At 43.8% G+C, this 18,392-nt stretch overlaps 2 protein-coding genes across 7 annotated transcripts; both read right to left on the reverse strand.

The window, feature by feature from the left end:
- Window positions 1–1,020: 1,020 nt before the first annotated feature.
- Window positions 1,021–6,769, reverse strand: zdhhc20b (zinc finger DHHC-type palmitoyltransferase 20b). Of its 4 annotated transcripts, XM_027005254.2 has the most exons (13): window positions 6,616–6,768; window positions 5,725–5,751; window positions 5,258–5,352; window positions 4,901–5,021; window positions 4,540–4,609; window positions 3,972–4,004; window positions 3,751–3,871; window positions 3,393–3,428; window positions 3,081–3,213; window positions 2,779–2,905; window positions 2,551–2,637; window positions 2,335–2,438; window positions 1,021–1,973 (listed from the first exon to the last, which is right to left on the reverse strand). In XM_027005254.2, the coding sequence occupies exons 1-13, from the start codon at window positions 6,731–6,733 to the stop codon at window positions 1,930–1,932; spliced, it is 1,116 nt and encodes a 371-aa protein (XP_026861055.2). In that variant the 5' UTR covers window positions 6,734–6,768; the 3' UTR covers window positions 1,021–1,929. The 4 variants fall into 4 exon arrangements, with proteins under 4 accessions (XP_026861055.2, XP_026861056.2, XP_026861057.2 ...); XM_027005255.2 differs by lacking the exon at window positions 5,725–5,751 and having other exon boundaries at window positions 6,616–6,769; XM_027005256.2 differs by lacking the exon at window positions 3,393–3,428.
- Window positions 6,770–7,011: 242 nt separating this feature from the next.
- On the reverse strand, window positions 7,012–18,226 carry nup58 (nucleoporin 58). 3 transcript variants are annotated; one of them, XM_027005251.2, is made up of 14 exons: window positions 17,837–18,226; window positions 17,283–17,440; window positions 17,094–17,126; window positions 16,735–17,001; window positions 16,139–16,307; window positions 15,926–15,991; window positions 15,645–15,819; window positions 14,483–14,562; window positions 13,823–13,941; window positions 13,622–13,704; window positions 13,271–13,472; window positions 8,676–8,759; window positions 8,222–8,317; window positions 7,012–7,854 (listed from the first exon to the last, which is right to left on the reverse strand). In XM_027005251.2, the coding sequence occupies exons 1-14, from the start codon at window positions 17,914–17,916 to the stop codon at window positions 7,685–7,687; spliced, it is 1,782 nt and encodes a 593-aa protein (XP_026861052.2). In that variant the 5' UTR covers window positions 17,917–18,226; the 3' UTR covers window positions 7,012–7,684. The 3 variants fall into 3 exon arrangements, with proteins under 3 accessions (XP_026861052.2, XP_026861053.2, XP_026861054.2); XM_027005252.2 differs by lacking the exon at window positions 8,676–8,759; XM_027005253.2 differs by lacking the exons at window positions 8,222–8,317; window positions 8,676–8,759.
- Between the last annotated feature and the right edge of the window lie 166 nt (window positions 18,227–18,392).

The raw sequence follows: 18,392 nt of genomic DNA on the forward strand, positions 1-18,392 counted from the left end.
GAGTAGGGTTCCTGAAAACAGAATGCTAGTAAGTTTGGCAATTACCTTTAACAAAACGAGCAAAAAAAAAAAAAGATCAATAAGAGTACACCACATGATATTTCTGCATTTGACCCCCTTGTCCCAAATTTCTGGCACCATCTGAACTTCCACTGCAGTGTCACTGAATTGGTCGCTGCCACCCAGCAGGTTTGTGACTGGGAATATTTTACTGATACTAACAAAGGCCTTACACCAATTACTTCACCACAAGCAGCTAAACAACACACCAGACCACAAATGTCCACACCGTGCACGTTCAACACATACACAGACACTCGTGCACACACAACTTCACATTTCACAGCATTTTACACTTTGGATAACAGATCAGAATGCCTATTCAATAGCACAGTATTTATATAAAAAAGGGATATATGAATTTATGTCTACACTGAAAAATGTTGATGGAAGTCAACACAGCAGCAGGTGTTCTGAATTAATTGAGCAACACCAGTTGGCTAGTTCAGATGGGTGTGGGAATTATTTGGTTTCCTTGGTGACAGGACTATACTGTAAGAGCATAGGTATTATTTACAAATTGTAAACACTCCATAATAAGAGCCCTGATGTTCAGCCCTTTGTGTCAATGCACAGCGGCAATAAGTGACCATGGTTGCCTTTTGACTTAAGGCAGATGCACATCATAGCACACCCACAAAATTAATTAGACAGAGGAAAAATAAAAATGAAAAAGAATATTCCTATAGGACAATCTGTCTAGACATTTAAAACATTGTAATTATTATGCAAGGGCTCAATAAAAAGCCTTAATCAGGAAATACTTTTAGAATCAATATACATGCACATCAGCTGATGTCAAGTCATGGATTTTATACATGTCAGTAAAATGTACTCAGCATAAAAGATCTGGAGAACAAAGTCATCTCCTGTTTCAGTTTCCACTTAAAATTAATTATGAAAAGTGTCACACCTATTGCAACCTGTAGTATCCAAATATCCTGACTGAGGTTTTCTGTGTTTTCAGAAGGGTAGCCTATGTCTACTGTTTAGTGTGAATGTCTCATGTCCCCCACAGATGGTAATGTACAATAAAAATGAACTGATTGAATCTTAATGTGCAAACTTGCCTTTTCTGTGCCAGGTTGTTTCAGTACTTTGACCTGAACCTCACACAACAGAATCATTCCATCATAAATAGGCAAATGTCCAGTAACATCTCATTGGCTAAAACAAGTATACATTCACTAAAAAGAAACAAGAGTATAAACGATTTAATTGGCTATAGCTCTTTAGATAGCTCTCTGCTATGTAAACATCTCATGACCCCTACTCTCAGACCATGACCGCCTCATGGTGCTCTTGAACATCCCAAGGAGTCCACGAGCAGAGGAATAGCACGAAGGGAAAATGCCCTTAATGATGGTAGTGCATTTTTGGTAAACAATCAGCGACCAATTGGAGGACATGCACAAATACTCGAGTAGCCAAGAGTTGTGAGTGTGGGGAGGTCTGTGAGTGTGAAGAGGTCTGTACCACTGTGGGGAGGTCTGTGCAGGTTTTGAGGAAATATTTGCTGTGCAAAAAAGCGAAAGCGAGGGCAGGGTCCACAATTCTCTGTTACATCCACAATACCTTACTATTACTGCCAATAAACAAGACTGTTCCCAGACCATGCCCGATTTAGGCCTCTTCTTCAATTAACAGACAATATGAAGGCTGGGATATGGAGTCATTTAAGGCATCACATTTGATGGCTGTGTTTCTCCACCCTGCCTGGTTCTGAATCCTGGCAGGCGATTGGTGTAGGCCCTAGAGATGCAGGCCCTCCCCTGCCTTCTTCAGCCCAGAGCGAGGAAACATCGGCGTGTTGACTGTCTGTCACTCGCTCACTACAAAGCCCAGGGGCTGCTTAGTTGACTAGTTTGGCTACGACTTGCTGTCCGTGGACATAGTAATTGTCTCACTTTCATCTGCGATAGAAAAAAAAAAAGCATTACCATAAGACATGGCTAGACACTCAAGCACTACTGTTAGCCACAGCCAGTGAACTTCTTGCCTCTGCTCCTCTGACACATGGACCTGCTCACCACTGACACACACAGATGTCAATGAGCAACCCCACAACAAACAGGTCATGCCTCTGAGTTTAGTGGAATTTTACATTTGGGAAGAGCCCATGTTGGTCAATAAATTAGTGCATAGTTTACTACATACTAATTAGAATCAATTGTGACATTCTAAAATAGATGCAGCTGGATCTTCATCTACAGACAGGCATCTATGCATTTTCGAACCCACTACAACAAGCAGTATTTCATTGTCATGGCTTACCTGACTTTACAGTGACAATCTCCAGGTGATCATTGGCTTGGAGGTTGTCACAGAGCAGACGGTTTTGAGATTCACTGGGTGGGCTAGGCTGCTGGACTTCATCACTGGGGAAAAAAAGGATGACTGGATGGATGTCACAGAACATAGATCTGCATTTAGAAGACCTGCTGGTCTACTACTGCCCCCAAGTGGTAACAGTTCAAAACAGCACCGCACCTGAAGCTGTTGGGAGGTAGAACTACTGTTGGCTGTTCTGGATCTGTGGTCACCAGTCGGGTTGGGAAAATGAGGCCATCTCCCTGACTGCGAAAGAGGCAGGAAAAACTGAGAATGCTCCTTTTACTTCAACACCTAACTATGAAATAAAAACCTCTCTTGAAGGCATCTGCCACTTTAGTAAAACAAGAGGGGGATCGAGACCCATAGCACATACCCCAAGCTTACCTAGTAAAGATAGGCAGTGGCCAGTACTTCTTTTGGTCTCCGAACACTTGCACAATGTTTTTGGTGAAGCCCAGGGAGAATCCATTTTTATCAGGGCCGTTCCTAAACACAGGTGCCCGGAACGCCTCTGAGCGGTGAGGTGGCACAGGCATGTGGGGGGGGGGGCACGGGACGGGACATGAGAAAGAGGAGGGGTGCATCAGCACTTGCCAAGCAAATGCCATCATCGAGAGCTGTGCTGATATGGGGGTCACTTAGTTTAAAGCATATGGCCAGAGGGGAGGGGATGGTAAGTGTCTTACCTATGGTGGACCGGTTCTTCCCTACCAGCCACAGGTGGTAAGTGAAGAGTGAGAGGATGCTGATGCAGAACATGGCCGCCACAAAAAAGAGAAACAATACATGGAATTTGGCGTGAGAGTCGGGCAGCTCACTCTGAGGGGTGGGGAGAGGGGAGAAAAGAGAGGAAAGTTGTGAGACAAGGGTCAACAAGGGGTTAAGACACTGGCAAATCACGACATGCCACTCAGACAACCTGGAAAGGGACAACAGTCTCCTATTTCACAAGTGTGGGTATGCTCTAAGAACATCGGGAACTAACACCAGGTGATTACCTTCGGACAATTCTCTGCCGATTTCCTCCGGCAAAGCTTAGTGCAAACAGAGACAGACTGTTAGACGCAAGGAGAGGAGAAAGGGGGAAGGGCAAATTTATCACATGCAAATGCTAGGCAAGAAAGGCAAGGCTTTGGCTTGCCTGTTAGGGAATAAGGGGAAAACGCATCAAAAACACTGCATTCAAATGAAGCTACAAACCCCTAAAGCCCAAATCACTTCTCAACTAGCATCTGCAGGATAGTAAAGGTTTTTATGATGAAAGAGAAGCAGGAGAAGAGAAAATAAATTTTTTTAAAAATCACGCTACAATTATAGGAACTTAAAAAAAAGGGTGCATCTTAGTAGTCTACTCACTGTCCAAAACTTGATGAAGTACTGGAGGACAGTTGCAGCAATAAATAAACAATAAACAAGTGAATAGGCCAGAAAGAGGATGAAGAACTTGTAGTTGGAGAAGCCCACGCAGTTGTTCACCCTGTGGAAAAAAGATGAAAAGATAACAGCATTGACACATCAAAGACTAGTCATAAAAGATATAGGCAACATCTCCAAAGATGAGAGAACATTTTACTCACCATGGACAGTGATGATCCATCTTTAACACACACCTATAAATTTGTAAAAAAAAAAAAAAAAAAAAATGATAATGAACTAAGAGATTTCACCTTTATACAACCACATTTCCATTTTATCTTAAGCTATGGAAGTGTGAGAAAAAAATGTGATAACTTACTAAAAATACTTCAACCCTTTAATTTTAGCTAGAAAAACTATTGCATTGGTGTCCATGGAAGAGGACTTCTGAGCTGATCTGTAACCTTTCAAATAGCTCCTGTACTGAACTAAACTCCCTGTGGATGTGAAGACATGATCATCTTGCTTTCAGATGCCTCTCTGCAGTGTCCCAATCTCTTAAAAGTGATGCATTATTCCTGGTTTTGGAAAAAATACAGCCAGATGGAGTCCTTCTTCCATGTCATACTCTTGTAGACATTCTTTTTTCCAGAAGCATATGTGCACACACGTGTACACGCACACACACACCTAATTAATTAGTACTGACCACTGTGTTGCCTTACTCAAAAGGGAACTGTGTTTTGAGTAGCCAATAAAAGGTAACAGGACTATGGCTCACAGACTCACATGTCACATGCAGAGCAGTGATGGCACCTATCTGGTTTGATCACCTGGCAGCGGTCACAGTACCGGATGGCTAAGAGGAGGGAATAAATCAGGAGAGCAAAGTGTTGCATAATTAACTTATAATTAACAAAATGACAGCACCTACTTGTGGTTTTAACAGAGTTATGGATATTACACAATCTGTCTTGACATGGTCACCTAATTTTACTATTACTGATTGTGTGGCAATTTGCCAGATCTGCATTTGGGGGTTAAAAACTCGTTTCATTCACTTTCTGCAGATACTAACCCCCACCCACACAAAACAGCCTCAGCTTCATCTTGCCTTGATCAGGCCACAAACCACATTTAAGTGCATCACCTCCAGCTCCAGTGCGGGTGTAGAGTGGCAGGCTGCTGGCTGCTCGTTTCAGGATCTCCTGCTGAGTCTCTGGACGCTCCTCTTTCTCATACTGCTCCTTCTCAGCTTTGGGCAAGCAGAACTGATACACACACACACACACACACACACACACACACACACACACACACACACACACACACACACCCCTCCAGTTTATGCTTCTGTACTCAGCATGGCATCCCCACCACTCTATAATAAATCATGTATCAATCAAACAATCAGCTTTCAAATAGAAAGTGCTATACATTCCATAAGCCTGGAACCACTGAACTCTATGGGCCTTAAACTTGTTTGACTGATTTTCATTTAGCTTACCTCTTTGGATGGGTTCACAGGTCTTGTAAAGATGGTTTTCCAATAAGACCAAACAAACATGACGAACGAAAGGTGAAAGACGACCAAGTAGATAACTGTGAGGAAGAGTGTAGTGTTATAGTTAAACAGCCTTCAACGATTGTGAAACTGGCACTGCCAAAAATGCCATGAAGGGGAACTGCTTGCCATACAGTTCTATCAGAGTTCTATCACTATGTCTGTTTTGATTACTGATGCAGTCTACGCTCATCAGAAAAACAGAAACTCAGCTGCAATTGTACCAATCTTACGAACCCACATTTAATAACCACATCGGAAACCACTTCTAAAAGAAGAGTTGTCCTTATTTAATGGAAATATGTAATGATGCAGGTATTATTTTTTAAATTAATAATAATGAGCAAGATACTGTTAAGATTAAGTTAAAGAAAACATTGTTATCTATTCCTGGTTGTCTGAGCACTTACTTTTTTCGCCTGTGCTCGGAATTGTGACTGTAAGAGTATTAAAAAAAAAAAAAAAAAAAAAGAATATGTGTTTGTGAATCGTTCAGTAAAAGATTTCAGCATCACCCATTAAGGAGGAGGGGCACAAAGTTCATAGCTAGCTACCTAGAAAGCTAACTGACGTTCCACTATTAAGATAGACATGTCTTTAGTAACTTGCCTTTAATTGATATATTATCTCTCGAACCCACGGCTAAAAATGTGCCTTTTCTGCCCACAGAGACAGTGTTCTGGGAGAGTTAACAGCCCTATAGGACGGTAGCCAGCCAACAGGTTGAGTAAGAACTCGAACTCACCAAGCTAACTTGAGCCGGATGATTTACAAAGTCTCACTCCTAGCCACCTAGCGTTAGGTTACCTAGCTAGCACTGCAGGAGCTACAACAGCGAACGAAATCACGGCTCACCACCTCTTCGAAGTTCGAAAGTTTGGGAACGATCACTCAATTCGTCCAATACGTTTTATGGAAAATGTTAACCTAGCTAAACAAAGAATAAATAAGGAAAAGGTAGCTAGCTAGCTACGCAAGCTAGTTTGCTTTGCTACGGAAAAAAACACCAACTAACGTCACGCCAAGTATCATGAATACCGCTAGTGCGCGAGTAAAACATCTACACATTAATAAACATGACAAATCACGACTTGTTTAAAAACAAATGTACCACGATCATATTTTGCATGGTTTTAACAGCTATTAGCGACAATGTAGCTAGCAAACCGTGCAAAGACTGCCTAACAGTTCCAATCACTTCCTGGCTTTCAAGTTACCGAGCTAGCTAACGTAGCTATCTATCTGAATAAGTAGCTAGATATCTAAACCAATGGCGCTTAAATTAAATTAACTTCACTTACATATACACAGCTCCACCACGTAGGCATAATATGACCAACATACAACTAAAGCAATAAATATTACAGGTATCCATGCTAGACCCCGCTGACAGCACCTCAATACATGTGAAGGCGCCATCTTTCTGTTTCTAGACCACAAAGAGCGGCGTCGGGCGTCCGCTCCCTCAACTCGCCACACAAGCGCAACTCAAGCTCTATCTCGCTTTCTGATCGAAAAGAAAGTACGAGCTTTGATTCAAGCACCGTCCCCTTCATAACATTAAATCCCATCAGGCAAACGTATTTCCAACAGCCAAATATACTTGGTTTGCATAGTGCCTATAAATTTGGCCTTTAAAGTTTTAGGAGACAGTTCCTTACAGACCTTTTCACTCAATTGACAACCAAAGCAAGACCTTAGTGAAATCTCTTCCTTTTATTATTAAACCTCTTTGAAGTCGAAAAAAATAACGATTTGCACACAAAGTCTAGAAAGTTACTATTTGGTAATTGACAATACAACAGGCAAAACAAAACAGCAAATGGAGGCACACAAAGTAAACATTTTTCACACTGTTTGCCTTCACCTTCTGGTACACTTTGAGGAGAAAGAACAAATCATTATCCGATTGTGAATGAGAAGAATAGTTAACATGCTAGATGGACTGACACGCATACAGTCACAGGGCACAAGAGCAAAAACAATGTGACAAACACAGAATGGCTGAGATTGCAATTATTCGCAAAACCAAACAGCTCTACATTGAGGCTTCTTCAGCATTTCTTCCCCTCATTCCATCAACTGCAGTGGGTGGTAAAATTCATCCTGCATCACCTCAACACTCCCGAGGTTGCCAGTCCCACACACTAGCAGAGTGTCAGTGTAGCATCACACAATCAGTGAGAAAATACACAGAAAATAATCTTAAAGTACAGGACACTTTGATGGGCAAAACGCAAAAACATCAAGTGTGCTAATAAGATGGCTGTCCCTTAAGCACGCTCACCAAAAGGTACAGAGATCTGTAACTAACGTTGACTCCCTGTGGCCTAAATGCATATTCCCATTAACCCCGTCACGCTGGCCGTTTTATCTCTTGCCTCTCTTGTTGCCCGCTGGGGGCTTTTTGAGCTGCAAAAGAGTGCCTCCTGTGCCGAAGCCTGTGGTCGGGGTGTTGGACACCCCGAAGGTAAGCCCGGCCGACGCGTTGATGCCTGGGTTACTGAAGTTAAAGCCTGAGGTGCTGGAGCTCCCAAACCCTGCGTGAAGAGGAGAGTAAGGTTACAGGTGGAAACTACTCTTATACGGTTTAGAACTCACTAGTGTGAACGGGTGATTTTGCAAGTTTGTGCACTCCTTAATAGCGCCACAAAACTGAATCAACCACTTTCTGCTGGTAGTGTCACACTTCAAGCAAATCACCCCCACCCACATTTTTATTTTGGTTTTTTTAAAGCCAGAAAACAGGCAGGAAAAAGAAAACAATGAGTGAAGTGAGATGCTGGTGTCAGTTCCCTCCTGGGCTGATACGAGAGCAGAGAGGCAGTGGGTGACGCCGGAGAAGATGTTGGCCATAAGCAGTCCGCGGTGGCGTGAAGGAAAAGGAGGAGGTGCTGTGGAACACACCTGCGCTCAGACTCCCTCCAGATGGCTTGCTAGCGGAAAAACCGAACGATGAGCCTCCTGCTGCCATGGCCCCGAACCCCACGCCGCTACCAAAAGCTGTCGAGACACAGAGCGGTACACGCTGAGGGGCGGCTCCAGCACCTTCACCGACACCACCCATTCACAAAGAGCATAACGCTAACTCTACATCAGGCTATGTACACCTACAGCGGACAAAGGAAGAGAGGGGGAAAGGCTAAGGAGGAAATGAAGGAGCAGTGCATGTGGCCTGTCTATACTGCACTTGAAGGGAACTCTAATTAGCTGTCTCTCACACACTCAAACACACCCCTCTCTCTGCCTAATAACTACAGCAGACTCTGCACATTTAACATCTTTTTCATATCTAACCTGAGAGCATATCACTGCAGTGGGAGGATGGAAGCTGAGAGAAACAGTATAAAAGACAGGGTACCTCCAAGGCTGGTAGAGCCCATACTAGTGCCCATGCCCGAGGCAAAGGGGGTGCCAAAACTCGCGCCCATGGGCGCCTGCGTCCCTGGGACAGAGAAAAGAGAGCAGAACAGCTTACTCTCCATGTAGCCTCATGCTGTCTGGAGATGCCTAAAAGCCTCTTTTCACATGCTGTGTGAAATGCTTGGAGGACTTAACACAAGAGAGTCCTTGTAATGAGGTCTGAGTAGCACCTGATGCAAACGTGTCTGTGCCTTAGCAGTTACTTTAGCCCTACACGCTCCGTCGTCTGCCGCCTGCCCTCCAAGCCTCCCCAGAGAAAAGCCTTCAGCAGTGGCACGTTACTCGAATCGGTTCTCATAGACTGCCCTTACTTACCTGGTGTAAACAACTAGTTCACATACCAGCTTGCTGTCCTCCCATCTCTAACTAAAGCATTTCATGGCAATTTCAGAGGAAGGCACTTTAAACCTGACCTGCAACTACATTTTACAGAATGCTTGCGCTCCTGTCTCGTTTCCTTTTAGCTGGTTTTATATTTCGTTTAGTTTTTGATTTTTTCCTATTTAGAGATGCGATGTGTAATAATTAGCATCTCAAATTGATTATACTTCATCCAATTGATTTATATGAACAACTTCAGTCAAAAAGTAACAAAGACAAGGGCTTTTCTTTAAGAAAATGGATTTATTGTCAATTTAATGCAATCCACTTACATAAAACATGAAACAGTTCAGGACAAACTGATTCCTACTTGCTATTGTTTTAACACGGTTTAATTCAGAACTGAAGCTAATGTCCCAGGAATGCATTTCAAAACAGTGACAACTCCTACTGTATATATGGCATCTAGCACAAAACGCACACCATATCATATGCATCGACAAGCAATAGTTTAAATATAGCCTAAATGCACTTAACACACACACACTCAAATGAAAGTCGATTCTAATTTGTTACTGTGTGTAAACAGCCAAAAGCTCAAGCTCCGCAAATACTCCTCAAAGTTCCAACACGTGGAAACTGTACTACAGGGAACCCTCCCCTTTCACAGCTTTGACAGTACCAAAACAAAGGAGCCACTCTGTAAAACGTGATCAAAAGTAATACCAATAAGAAAAAGATTGGCATGCAAGGTTATCATTCATATTAGTGTTACGTGAGAATAACACAAGCTTAAGCCTTGTGTGCTCAGAAGTGGGTCTGCACTGTAAGACTATTGCCGCATTCAACAAGAGACTAGCCTACGATTCAACAGTGTTTCTACCCATGCATTATGACGTAAGGAAATCACAGTCTTCGACCTTAACTCTCTGCACACAGCACTCACATTACCCCACAAGTGGAGGATTTGTTCCACTGGTTTTCCATCAAAAGGCGCTCTACAAAGGGTAACCTTGGAAAGCACAGCAACCATGTGCATATTTAATACAAAATCACAACCTTCATACAGCCCGGGTAATCGAGAGTCGCATCAAGCAAACAGGAGCACCTGTATTAAGGAATATTGGCTCTCAGCAGCCACTGTAGAGAGAGAGATGCTGGACCAAAGCCCAGAGCAGCAGATGTTGACCATAAACAAGGCCAGAAGGCTATAAAGGCTGCACTGCTCAACATTGACTATTGGCACAAAACTGCACTGTAGGTCATGTGGTGTGCCTTCTCCCATCATGCACCAAGGGATAAAGTACGGTAGCCCTTAAACAGGTGGGAAAAGTCAACGGCCATACATTTCTGTACAAAACCTCTCAGCTCAGAGACACCACTGCAGTTTCCTGTAGTTAGAATTTAGGGTCTGACTCTAGATAGAACAATTTTACCTGACACATTATGGACTGAAGCTTTGTAGACCAAAAAGCTGCTCTAGTCTGGAATACATACTGAGAAGATAGTGTCATGCAACCAATTGTGGTATCTGAGGTGCAAAGGTACAAAAAAAACAAAAACAACAACAAACGAACACAACACAGACTCAAAATTATACAAGAACAGTCAAGTATTTTGCCAATTAATTAAAGTACAAAACCCTTACTCAGCTGACTAACGTCCATTTCCTACCTCAAACACAGCAACCATCCTTAATGGAGCTGTTCCACCTTTGCATTGAAATTTCACTGAATGATTTTTGTACAGGTAGGCAAAAACAAAATAACCGACATGTGTCAGACACTCACCTTGGCGTAACTTCTAAATTGGCTTTTTAAAAAAACCTTTGGCCATTAGGGTCAATTTCATGAGAACAGGATTTTTGTTTTTTTGACACAAGTGCTTAGAGCAAATAGGAAATGGTAACCATGCAGGCTCACACACAGACCCATTACGGATTCACTTGTAACCGGAATAAAGCTCCTTTAAGGCTTCTGTTTTTTTGCCCAAAATCCATTTCAGGTCTATAGGGAGGCATGGTACGTGGGTGTTGCTGTGGACGGCTTCAACAGTCAAAAGAATATTCAACCTCTTCAATAATTACTGAGAACCACAATTATTCCACTAGGCTATGAGAAGCATCCATCAAATCATCAGATTTCACACACCTGTAACCTGTTATTGCTGTTTTGTCTCCAGGGACACCACGAATGCTGCCATGGTTACCAGTAAGGGATAAGTGACTTTAAAAATTGCAAAGCTACTAAAAACGTGTTAAAAAAATTATAGCATATTCAAATTATTCTTCTGCAAATGTACAATAATTAATCAACACCCTGTAAAATCAGTAGCATGCACTTGTAAAAACGGAGTACAAAAAAAAATGCATAGGCGAACCTCATGGTAATGTCATAATTCAGAGCGTCAGTAGTGACAAGCTCATGTGAATCGTCAGCACTGATGTAGCTAGGATTGGGTGGGAACATGGGCCGTCGCCACACAAACCTTCGTGTTCGCTACGTCCGAGAGGAACGAGTCCCGACGCGTCCGTACGGCACGAGCAGGATCTTTTCCGACCTGCTGGCAAAAGGCACGCCCAGAGTACGGCCCCCCAATATGTAGCGCCAAATAAACAGACCGCAGATGTTACTAGAATTAGAAAGGCATGTGATGTCAGCCTGGCGGGCAGGCAGAAGACACCGTTATATTCATTCTGCCTGCATTCGGCGTTTATGCACTGCGAGAAGGCATGGAGAGGCTGCACGAGTGTGGAGCAATTAATGCGCCATCAGCCAAAAATAGAAAGCAATAATACTGGAGACGCCTCCTTCATTTGCAGTATATACCTGACATGGCAAAGTATACCTGACATGGCACGGGTTCACTGGGTTCTGTCTGCAGCACACAAGACCATTCTGCCAACACCCACTACTGAGGGCTTCTTCTGTTTTGGTTTTTAAGGACTGTGCATTTCCAGACACACTACATTCTCCATACCTTCAGATTAGAGTCCGTACACAGTGCGCCTTTGCGCTCCTGTTTCATGAACAAAGAGAAGCCATGGAGGAGGACTTATGCCATTTAGCAAACAGCACAAGAATTCAACTTTACTGCTCACGAATGTCCTTTGCCCACTGTCGGACTTCTGAGTAACACAACCATCATCAATGGCACTTAATTTAAAAAGGTCAAAAAATAAATAAGTAAACAAAACAAGCTGAGGCTATGGGGGTTTAGCCGATTACCGTTACAACTCCACATGCTATATACACAAGCGAAAGGAGGATGTGTTTAGGCTCATGCAGATACTGTATTTGTGATTCCTAGATTAGTGCCGCTGAAAACACCAACAGGCAAATTTCTTACTGCATCAAGCAAAAACTGTTCTCCTTAGAGCTGAGCAAATAGTGATTTAAAATCTCAATTAGGTAAAAATCAATTAGAGAACACTTAGGTTCAACAGAAAATAAAAGACTTCCAAAAAAGACAACCTCTGCATTTTTTGGAACTTATATATGCACCAATGCCAAGTGAGCACCTTTGAAAATCACAAAAATAAGAACAATAATAATACAAAAAGAGGCAAGTACCCTGTAATCAATTAGGATTTCTTAATGGTCAACTGATTAATTAAAATGGAAACACATTGGTACACATGTGTGGCCCCATCCACTGCAGAACTCTGGTAATTTAAGAGGTTTGGCTCTCTGACACACACACAAACAAACATCACTGACTTCAACCAGAGCTCAACAATCGCCATGTGACCAATCTGGAAACTGAATACTTGGCACAACATTATCCGAGAAACTAAATCTAATATTGGCAACTAAAGACTGCGCTGAGCTAGATGTGTTTCTCTCTCTCTTTAGAGACTTTTCATGCTCATCCTACCCCTCCCCAGTCATGAGTGCCATCTCAGGCCTGGCAAGTAAAAATTCTTCACTTTGTTTCTTCAGCAATAGCAGAAAGGGGGTGGGAGGAGTGGGGTAGCCAGCTCCCCATTACCCTACCCCGCCCAACCAAGAAGGAACCAGAAAGGGGGGGGGGGGGGTGAAAGGAAGAAACCATACACAGATCTAACTGGCTTCCACCATTTATTTTGCATCCTCATGCGCTCTCTCTCTCTCCCTCTCTCTCTCTGCCTACCTGTGCCTCCCCCTCCGCTACCGGATGCACTCGTAGCCTATTGGTTAAGCAGAAGGTTCTAGAACTTGAAGGCGGTCAGACCTGGGGCGGGCTGCTGCTGCTGCGCCAACGTGGCCGCCATGGCGACAGCTGCCGCGTTGGGGACGGCGCCAAAGGGGGCTGGGCCTGTGGTGACTCGCGGCGCTCCCTGAGGCTTGCGGCCAGCTGCTCGCTTCAGCTCGAACACGTCTGTCGAGTCGTCCAGGAAGGCCCGTCGGTAGCTCAGGTACTGGTGTTTCAGCGCCTGCAGGGGAGGAGAGGGGAGCTCGTCACTGACAGCTGTCCAAATACAAATCAATTTAGTGAGAGGCTCTGAGAAATGGACCAAGCCTGGTCTCGGACTAACAAAGTACTGCAGCTTATAGCGAGGGCTGGGCCAGAGAGAGCACGCACCTTTACGTTCTCGTGGACGGCCTGCAACTGAGCAGCCAGCGCCACGAATGTCTGGTAAAGCTTCTGCATGGCCAGGGACAGATCTGCACACAAAGTGTAAAAGTACACTCAGTACATATTCCCAAAGTGGGTAGGCGAACGACAGAGCGCATGTAGTTGTGTGCACAATGTGACTGGCGAGCGAGACAGGAGTGAGGTTACCCTGGGGGGTGATGTGGGAGCCACTGCTCTGGGTCGTCAGGTGGTTCTCCAGCTCCTCGATCTGCTGCCTGTACTGCTGCAACTGCACCTCAAACTGCTCCACCAGAGCGCGGAAATAACTGGGAAGGCACAGGGAAAAGGGTTAGCCATGCCCAAAACCTCTTTAAGCTCCCAATTAACTTAATGTACATTTAAAATGCTGTTTAATCTATTCCAGTCCAAATGTAGCACATTATAAATATTAGAGAATATATACGTGTGTGTGTGTGTGTGTGTGTGTGTGTGTGTGTGTGTGTGTGTATATATATATATGTATATATATATATATATATATATATATATATATATATATATATATATATATATATATATATATATATATAAATAAAATAAAAGATTTTTGATTAACACTACTGAATAAGGGCATATGGTATTATGCACATATAATTAACAAAATATTACGCACATTAGCATCATCGTACATTAAATATAAATATTATCAGCCATGTGCATATAGTCAAGATTTCCTAAAAGGCATCAGCACTGACAAGCCCATGATTATTTGGAACAGGCAGGGAAGAGCTTGGCTTGGAAAGAACTCTTCTAGAAGCCAGGGGGCAGAAGATGGCCAAGTACTGATCTTAGCAAACATGCACTCACTCAGAGGGGGCGCTGTTCTCATGCTGCAGCCCAGGGGGTGTCTTCTGGGTTCTGAGAGCGATGTCAGCATTCTTCAGCTCCTGCAGGGGAGAAAACAGTCACAATTAAAGCCACACTGCTTACCCCCTAGAAATGAAACCTCAGGAGGCCAGCAAGTGGTGCATCAGTATATAAGGATGCACTGCACCTGGCTCGTGTTCACATTGCATTCCATACTTGGGTCTTGCTTACCCCATCACTCGTGTGTTTATGCACAAGGTTACCATGTACATACGGTAAACTCTGTTGTTTTTGTTCCGCATACATTTCATAGCCGTCACCCATTTTCATTTATGCTCTGTTGAACAGTTTCCATCTTTCCAAAGCAAATCTAAAAAACACTGGTAAATAGAAGTGATTCTGATCCTGAAATAAACACTAGGGCAACATATCTAATGGGTTCCGAGCCCTTCTTATGCAAGACTGACCTGCCTGAAGCATTTCACCTGAGGCCCATGGGAATGTGTAGAGGGACCACACTACTTCAGCACCCATCGCCTTTCTCTGCATGAAAGCACAAGGCCGCCAAAAGCTACCTGAGAACTCGGCACGACCAACCCACCATTCCGCCTTCATCCGATTCCCTAAAGGCCTCGCTCATCTAGGTAGTCCTACATGCACATTTTAAAAAGGAGAAACTGGCTCAAATTTGGCAGATGTGCTCTGTGTAGGACAGGGCATGATGCCAGGCAAGTCAACCAGATCCATAATCTGCAGACTTCATGATTATTCTTCTACCGGCAACCAGTATATATTTTACAATTAGAGCAACATCTGAATCAGAGTCAAGAGAATAACGTCATGTCCTGACTGCTGGGGTATAATGCTCAGGACAGTTTTATTAAATACATAAATTTACTCAGTAGTCATAAACATATTCAGGTGGCACAAGGGCGAAATCAAATTACTCTCCGTCTCTGTCTGCCCAGTAAACCCATGAAATCATGACTAATCAGAAATAACCGAATTAAGGGAAAGTTTCACAGCAAACACATTTTCCCCAGTGCACTGCAATAAACACCTAATCTCTGAACGTGTCTTGTATAAACCAGTGATGTGTTCCAAGCACTTTTTTTTATTTTCGACTCGCATGTTAAGCCTGGGGTGTGTCTGTGCCGTGTACCTGGGCGGTCTCCATCTTGAGTTTGTCTATGGAGAGGGCGTTTCTCTGCAGCCCACTGCTGCTGATCGACAGCAGCTGCTTCAGGCTCTTGATGTCGTCCTGCACCTTGAGCATGGCTTTGGAGGACATGCGGCTGATCTCCTCCTGAACCTGCTTCTGCTCCTTCACAAACTTCCTGCAGAGATGAGAGGAGGAGGGCCGTCAGCAAACACCAAACGCATGTGCAGGGCCATGCGACGAAGGACTGCGCCGAGTCCGAACCTCGCAGAGACACTACTTACTGGAAGTTGTCCACATCATTACAGATCGGGCAAGGGAGGTTTTCGTCTTTGAGAGCTTTGCTGTCTCTGCAGTGAAACCAAAAGAGGACGTAGCGAATAGTGAATAAGTCATGAATATTTATATGTCACAAGGAAAGTTAATCTTAACAGGCCAATGTAACGATCCTCACTGAGAGTGAAAGATTCATGGATTGAGAGTATGCTGGCACTCACTCGGGTCTAGTACTGGATGACTTATCACTCTTGCTCTCTGAGGAGGTGCTGAAGTCCACTCCACCCAGGCCCATGCTGGGTGCGAGTGCGATTGGGGCCGTCGATGCGGTGGAGGTCGAGAGCAACCCACCAAGACTCAAGCCTCCCCCAAGAGTGGGCTGTCCTAAACCTGAAAAACAGAGACCTCAGTACAACATTGGAGAAAAGACATGACCAAAACGAAAAACACAGACAACCCGAAAGTGAACCTGGTACACCATGATACCTACTGTTAGCGTTGTACTGCCTTGCATCCTAATTTAACCTGAAACTGTCCTACTGATATGAGCCAGTATAGATATGATACTGGCTTACATTTCAGCATCCAAAAACATAGAAATAAAACATTAAACTGACCAAAAAGCTAGCAAGTTAAGAGAACCTAGACATCCAACATAAAAATATACAAGAGAGTAAAGAATGAAAGAAATGGGTTCCTAATGTCATGTCAATTTCCCAAACGCCTCTGCAGATTGAGACTTGAAAATGTTAAATGTATGCCAGAGGTTTTATATTTTAAACCAAGAGAGCAGTGTGAAACCCAAGAGCCTCCTAACCTGTTGAGGCAGAGCTGGAGAAGAGAGAAGAGCCAAGGGTGAGGCCGGCAGCCGGAGCAGAGGAGGCAGCTGCCATCCCTCCCAGGTTGAGGGAAAAGGCTGTCGAGCCGGTCTGAGGGGCCGCAGACGTGAGGATGGAGCCCAGCGTCAGGCCTGTAGCCGCGGGGGCAGAGCTGGTCGTAGTGGTCAGGGAGAATGGGGTTGCCGATGCAGCCGGTTTTCCAAAGCCGAAGCCCGTTGATGCAGCAGTGGATGCAGCCGGAGTTCCTGACAACAACAGATGGATGCGGCAGGAATGGGTAACGACATGAACTGTAAAAAAAAGGGGGGTGTGAAGAGTTCCCACAGCTTTTCCTTACCTAAAGTCAGGCCAGTAGATGGTGCAGCAGCCCCTAGAGCAAGAAAAAAAGATGATCGATGAGAAAGGACACTGGAGTGATGCGACAACATGCAAAACTTTATTATTCACACTTATTTGTGTGATGCAACACATCCATGACTTAGGGGATAACCAATATGCACAATCTGATCATCAAGGTGCTTCATACCTGAAGCAGGTGTGTTGAAGGAGAACCCACTTGCTGGTTTCTGTGCAAACAAGCTGCCCCCAAAGCCTAGAGAGGAGGTGGTTGTGGTAGCGGCTGGTGCGGAGGTCACTGCACCCAGACCCCCAAAACTGAACCCGCCAGTGCCTGAAGCAGGGGCGCTGGGAGGGAAACACTTCACACTGTGAACATGCTACACCGCTCACAACCTATTCACAAGTCTGTTCGCTTTCATATTTATAAAACTGGTTTGGAAATCGGCTAGCCAGCTACGTGTAAATTGTATGTATTAGTTTAGCTAGAGTTAGCTAGCAACTATGCTTGTTGTGTATGAAATTTGAGTTTTACCCAGGTCTTATTGTACAAATTAACCGTCGTCTGAGACTATGAATAATTAATGAATAACACAGTTTCAGTCTGCCGATCTGGACAAGTTGTCACGGCTATCTTGTCTAGTTTATCTAGCGAGGTGGTAGGTTCGCTAGAGAGCGGACGTCTGAAAACTAGGCAGCTAACTAGCTAGCTAGCTAGGCAAGATCAGTTCTACATTTTCATACCTGGTTGCCGCTCCAAATGAAAAGTTCCCGCCAACGTTAGTTGAGCCCAAGGTACTTGTTCCAAAGTTAAATCCTGACATTTTGGGTTTTGTTTATTTACTTTAAAGGTTAAAAGAAGAAAGCAGAGCCTGGCTTGCAAGCTTGCTATCGCTCCAACCTCGTGGAGGCCCCAGAGCTAAAACATGCAGCTACTATCATACTAATAAAGCAAACTTCATATGCTAAGCCTGCAGACTTCACTGACTGTACGCGAAATTTACATCTCTGCAATAAAACCACACATAGCTAACTTTTTTACGGAGATGTTTTTTTCGAAAAAAAATCTCAAATTTATTTCCGCGCTCGACTTCTCTTCTTCCACTGCTACCACTCGTGTTGACGGAACATCGGTTTCAGCTCAATCTTGCACGGTAATACCACCCCCTACTGGCCGGACGGAAAACTAAGTCAAATCTGGGCTCCGTTCCATTAGAAGATAATGAATTGCTACAGAACAAAATGTTAATTTATAATAATCTGACATATTCTGATATAATTATATCTTCAAATTTAATAT

This window comes from Electrophorus electricus, chromosome 5 (assembly GCF_013358815.1).
Source record: "Electrophorus electricus isolate fEleEle1 chromosome 5, fEleEle1.pri, whole genome shotgun sequence".
Lineage (NCBI taxonomy): Eukaryota > Metazoa > Chordata > Actinopteri > Gymnotiformes > Gymnotidae > Electrophorus > Electrophorus electricus.

Excerpts from the sequence above, each read along its gene's own strand:
- nup58 (XM_027005251.2), bottom strand. The coding sequence starts at position 17,916 with ATGTCAGGATTTAACTTTGGAACAAGTACCTTGGGCTCAACTAACGTT. Across the intron at positions 17,441-17,836 it reads TCATTTGGAGCGGCAACCAG|CGCCCCTGCTTCAGGCACTG; the intron begins GTATGAAAATGT and ends TTTCCCTCCCAG. Across the intron at positions 17,002-17,093 it reads ATCTACTGGCCTGACTTTAG|GAACTCCGGCTGCATCCACT; the intron begins GTAAGGAAAAGC and ends TGTTGTTGTCAG.
- zdhhc20b (XM_027005254.2), bottom strand. The coding sequence starts at position 6,733 with ATGGCGCCTTCACATGTATTGAGGTGCTGTCAGCGGGGTCTAGCATGG. Across the intron at positions 4,610-4,900 it reads CACCCGCACTGGAGCTGGAG|CCATCCGGTACTGTGACCGC; the intron begins GTGATGCACTTA and ends CCCTCCTCTTAG. Across the intron at positions 1,974-2,334 it reads GATTGTCACTGTAAAGTCAG|ATGAAAGTGAGACAATTACT; the intron begins GTAAGCCATGAC and ends TTTCTATCGCAG.